The sequence below is a fragment of the Zingiber officinale genome, chromosome 4A (genome assembly GCF_018446385.1).
Source record: "Zingiber officinale cultivar Zhangliang chromosome 4A, Zo_v1.1, whole genome shotgun sequence".
NCBI lineage: Eukaryota > Viridiplantae > Streptophyta > Magnoliopsida > Zingiberales > Zingiberaceae > Zingiber > Zingiber officinale.
Window position 1 is genome coordinate 154,338,258 of NC_055992.1, and position 5,242 is coordinate 154,343,499.

The 5,242-nt window shown below is 34.9% G+C and overlaps 1 protein-coding gene across 1 annotated transcript; it reads left to right on the top strand.

The window, feature by feature from the left end:
* Positions 1-298: 298 nt before the first annotated feature.
* Positions 299-4,300, top strand: LOC121971768 (transcription initiation factor TFIID subunit 10-like). Its single transcript, XM_042523199.1, has 6 exons — positions 299-537; positions 626-690; positions 2,197-2,259; positions 2,676-2,730; positions 2,811-2,861; positions 3,991-4,300. Exons 1-6 carry the CDS (start codon positions 439-441, stop codon positions 4,069-4,071), a joined length of 414 nt encoding a protein of 137 aa, XP_042379133.1. The 5' UTR covers positions 299-438; the 3' UTR covers positions 4,072-4,300.
* Positions 4,301-5,242: the final 942 nt, after the last annotated feature.

Here is a 5,242-nt window from a genome sequence, read left to right on the forward strand (position 1 = left end):
ATATAAAATTCATTTTACAACAAAAACCAACCAAAAAGGGTAATAAAACAAGATAAATTCCTTTTCGCGATGCTTGGTTTTTTGTGAGTTAGTAATTATTATTATATAGTATAATAATTACTAAATCAAATTTCAATTAATATGTTTTAAAATTTTAAAATCATAAAGTAAAATATATTGATAGTGTTAATATTAATAGTAACCGGCCCAAACAAACAGGCCTAGCTCTGGGATCCGGCCCAATTGCAGTACGAGGTGGATCCGATCCACTTTCACTCGTCAAATAGGAACTACCAAATGAGATCCATCGCTTCCCGTGGTGTTGCCGTCTTCCGGTGAGAAGTATTTTCCGGCTAGGGCGGAGCTAAGCGATCTCCTTCCGACTCTTTGGGTTGAACAGAGGGAAGAAAGGGAGGCGTCCAGCGGGATCTGGCAGCGATGAATTCCTCGTCTTCATCTATGGGCGGCGATGGCAGGCATGACGATGACGCCGCCCTCACTGAATTTCTCGCCTCCCTCATGGATTATACTCCCACGGTTAAAATACCTACTTCGTTTGGTTCTATTTGCTGACTATTTTGATTAATTCATGTTATGTTTTTTTTTTTTGGTTGCAATCGTGCAGATTCCGGATGAGCTGGTGGAGCATTACCTTGCAAGGAGTGGCTTCCACTGCCCCGACATACGAATGTTGGTACCTTGTTCTTGATTTTTTTTTTTTGTTTTTATTTAAAATTTTTTCCTTTTGTGTTTCCTTTATATGGTAGGTGGTTGGCTGCCGAATTATTATCCAATTCTGTTGTAACCCTAAATTTGCTTATTATATTAAGATGCATGCTACTTATCCTGTTTTAGGTGGCTGTGAAATAAACATACAGAGTTCAGGAGAACTCTTAAGCCTGTTGTACAAAGCTTAGATCTAGGATGGAACAGCTTTTCCCTTATTCCTAGTTGAATACTTCCTGCTATAAACTTTCAGCTAATTTTGGAACATAGGGCTTTTAGAAAATCAAACATTAGGGTTGCAATATCACTTTCTCTGCGCCACAATCTAATTGCAATTAAATCAGTAGCAAATTTGAAAGGATAATAATCTTTTCATCTCAGTGATAATGAATGTTACATGGAAAAAAAAAAAATGAGTTGTATGTTTGATTTGCCCCTTTAGGATGCACAATGAAATTTTGAAGTATGAATCAGGAATAAACAAGAAGGCCTAAAATCAACGTTAGCTGCAAACTTTAATGGGTGGTTAAACCATCTATGCTCCTTTTTGTTGCTTGTTTTTCTTCAAGTTTTTTGTGTTGTTATATCTCACTTACTTTGTATTTAGAAGGGTCATGTGCTCCTAGACCCTTATAATCTTGGCTTTGCTCCAGCACTAAATGGCTTGTTTGGATGGTATGTGCTCAGCCCAATACCTCAACCTGTGCAAGAGCATATGGATATGCTCGAGTCAAAGCTCACTTAGAAAAAATCAAGGGACTTGAGCCTTACCTTTCATAAGTACCCAATCATCCTTGACGACATAAAAATTATGATTGTCTATATTAATATCTAGGCCACTTTATTGACATTAAAACAAACTGAAAACGTAAGTGTTAAAATAATAATGTTTTTTTATTTTTTGGGGGAGAAGGTATCTGAAAGATGAGGAATTTTAAAACAAGATAATCTGTTCAACTAGGAGGGCTGGCTACTTAATGGAATTATCATCTGTAGAGAAAATCACTGTTTTCTTGCACATGACTTGTCATGTTTCTAATTACTCAACAGCCTTTGTTTCAAATAATTTTCAATTACAACATGCCTTTTTTTCTATTAGGTTGAAACATGGAACTTTGTAAGTGGCAAAACCAAGCAACTCAATCCATAAAATTTTGAATCGACTAGCATCTCTTTGCAAATGCCAAATAGTTTGGTGTTCAAACAACAAACTTAAGTACCTTTATATATTTCTCTGGTGTCACCCAGGCCAACTATATTTTGTGCTAGTAACCCTGAAGAAGAAACATGATAAATCTCATGACTAAACTGTGCTAACTGGTCCAATTACGAGATGACAGTTGTGATATGTCTGTGGTAAACCTTGTGGAATATGGTGCTTCCATTTTTATTTTCTTTGAAGAATGATTTCTTAATCTCTTAGTTGTTTCATCATTGGCTTAGTGATTTGATACTTGTACTTTCTGACAGAACAAGGTTGATTTCTGTTGCTACACAAAAGTTCATCTCAGATGTTGCAAGTGATGCTCTTCAGTATGTGTTCCATTTGGTTTCTCGATGTCAATCTTAAACTAAATTATCATGTTGTAATTACTCTCAATTACAATTAAGAAACCAAATTATTATCAAGACTAAGTAAAAGATCATTTTTTATAGGCATTTGTCATTGTAACAGACATTCTATTTTGCATGGGTGCATTTCAAGATGACATTTTACATCCTAATAAATAAAGTCAAACATCTCCGGTTTGACAACTTACTGTATACTGAAATTGCTGCCTTTTGGTTACTGTGAAAACAAATTACTTAAAGGGAAGAAGGGTCTAGATTAGGCTCTTTCATTTATCAAGTCCTTTTTTATTTTCCTTTTTTTAGAAAGATAATGAACAATTATCTCCACTAGTTTAACTATTACCATTTTATTTTTGTTCTTTGGAATATCTATTCAGGCATTGTAAAGCCAGACAAGCAGCACCAGTCAAGGATAAAAGTAAGCAACCAAAGGTGCACTCTGTACCCTCCTTGGTAATGATTATCTGATTCATTCATATGTTTTCGTACTCATTTTTGTCATTCTGTTCCAGGATAAGCGGCTTGTCTTAACAATGGATGATCTTTCAAAAGCCCTCCAAGAGGTAAGTAAACAGTTCACATTCCACTATTTTTTTAAAAAAAAAACAAATATTTGTGTTGATATTTTTAGATGCAATCTAACTTAATTATTGGCTCTGATAAAGTGAATGCAGTACTGTTGGTAGGGAACAACAGAGCATGGTCCAAATAATAAACCTCAAGAAATGTTCTGGACAAGTTCATGTAGTGACATTAATTGGCAATTCCATTTTTTACAATGATCAAATAGGTGTCATTTAATATACTAACGTAGTCCATATTAATTGTGAGTAAAGAGCTCTATGAAAAAGTGTGACATATATTTAACATTTTTTTTTTTGTAAGACAACCGTGCATATTGAAGACAAACTTCAAGGATGTTTGCAAATGATACTATGGTAATTGTTGCAAATTTAAATAATTTAGAAATTCAAATTCTGGAGGCATTTCATAAATTTAATATGTTATTTAAACAAATTTAGACTGGTGGATCTTGTAAAATCATTGGATGCCTTTAATACATTTTTTCAGCGAGTGATTAATGATTTATTCATAGGATAAAGAAGATTGAATGGTTAAGATAGGACTTTTAGGAGCTTTGTTTGGTCACCAATCCATGTGTATGCCTATAAGCAAAAGGAAAATATTTTGACTCGAGTAAGACTGATTATACTTTGTGTATGGACATGACATACAGTTCTCTTACACCAATTGGGTAAGTTATAGTTGAAATGTGCGAATAAAGTGAGACCAAAGCAAACTCTCGGGGTACGTTACTTCAAATGTCATGGTGATTACTATGTCCTTGCATGACAGCTATATTGTGAGACAAAATCAGTATAAAAAACTCTAAATAGTGAGGACAGATGGCTGCTGGTATAGTGTTTGATGTAGATGAACTTAGACAGTAGTTCCTCTTCAATATCGTTAAATTATTTAATGTCAAGGTATTGGATTTGCCCGTGTTTCATAAATTAAGTATTGATGAATTATTTAATATCAAGTACAAGTGTGCTATCCTCGCTAGTCGACCATGCTGTAACGTTATTCATTCGTGTTTTTATTATTGCATTCCAGTCATCTCCTCCCATTTCTAGCATATTGCCTTTTACATTCCTTGTATCTAATGCCACCCTGTGTATCTCTGAACAGTATGGAGTGAACTTGAAACACCAAGAATACTTTGCCGACAGCCCCTCTACCGGAATGGATCCCATGTCGAGGGAGGAATAAGCGAACACCCTGGATTTCTTTGATCTGTCTTGTTGAAGGATTCTGATGGTTTGGCCTGTGACTTTTCGCTTCCTATGCCTTGACAGTTCAACCTATAGCTTAATTGAAATGTATAATAATTGAAGCTTAATGGTTGTGGTCCTACTTAAATTGAGATGACTATGGATCATCATTTTTGCTTCTTACCTTCTTGTGTTGTTGTTGTTAGTTTAATGATGTCTTTCTTTGATGATTTTGTTTCAATAGAAGTTGATCCAATTTTTCCGTAACGATAACCACGACTTAATGAGTTTGCACGAACCGAGCAAAAGCTACTTTTTATCGATCATGTTTATTGAGGTTATTATTATTTTTTCTAATGCAAGTATTTAGGTTTTTTTTGAACCGATTAAGACTCGGTAAGTAGTCTTGCGAATTGAATCATGGTACTTGATTAATATGTCAATCAAATTATGTCTCCTCATCTCTATACCATTGCTTTTTGAATGTATAGAAATTGTGCTTTGAATACTTCGAAATTGAGAATTGAACTATAAATAGTTGATTAATCTATCAAATATCTTACCATATTATTGTTGGATATTTTTATGCATATTTTAAAAATTTATTTCACAAAATATGTAGTGGAAATATAATAATTTTTTAAATTATTATAGCACGTGCATACATACAGGATATACACATGTACTAACATAGTTGTACAATAAAATAAAAACTTTTATAAAGAAATTATATCTTCAAATTCGTAATCGAACTTTGAAGAGAGCATTTAGCTAGCCTCACAATTAGCCTCTATCGATATTTACACTGAGATATATTCGAGACGGTTTCGCTAAGACATAAGTTTTCATCTCTGATTTGACACTAGACAAATGTAGAGACGACATGATCCGAGAGAAGAAACCCCAGCTCAATTTTGTGCCTTGTGGCGAGGGCAACCGGAAGGCATAAAGTGTGGTTCGGCCAAGTACTTGGCCGACTCAAAAGAAGAGGGTGGCAGCAACCTTTGCTATTGTCCGATGCTTTAGGAGCTGCTATCCGAATCACAAACGGCTACCGGCAGCTAAGGCGTCAATGCCGAAATCAGTAGTAAGGGGCGTTGCAGTCGAAATCGACAACAAGGGGCATCAGCATTGAAATTGACAACAAGGGACGTCGACGCCGAAATAAG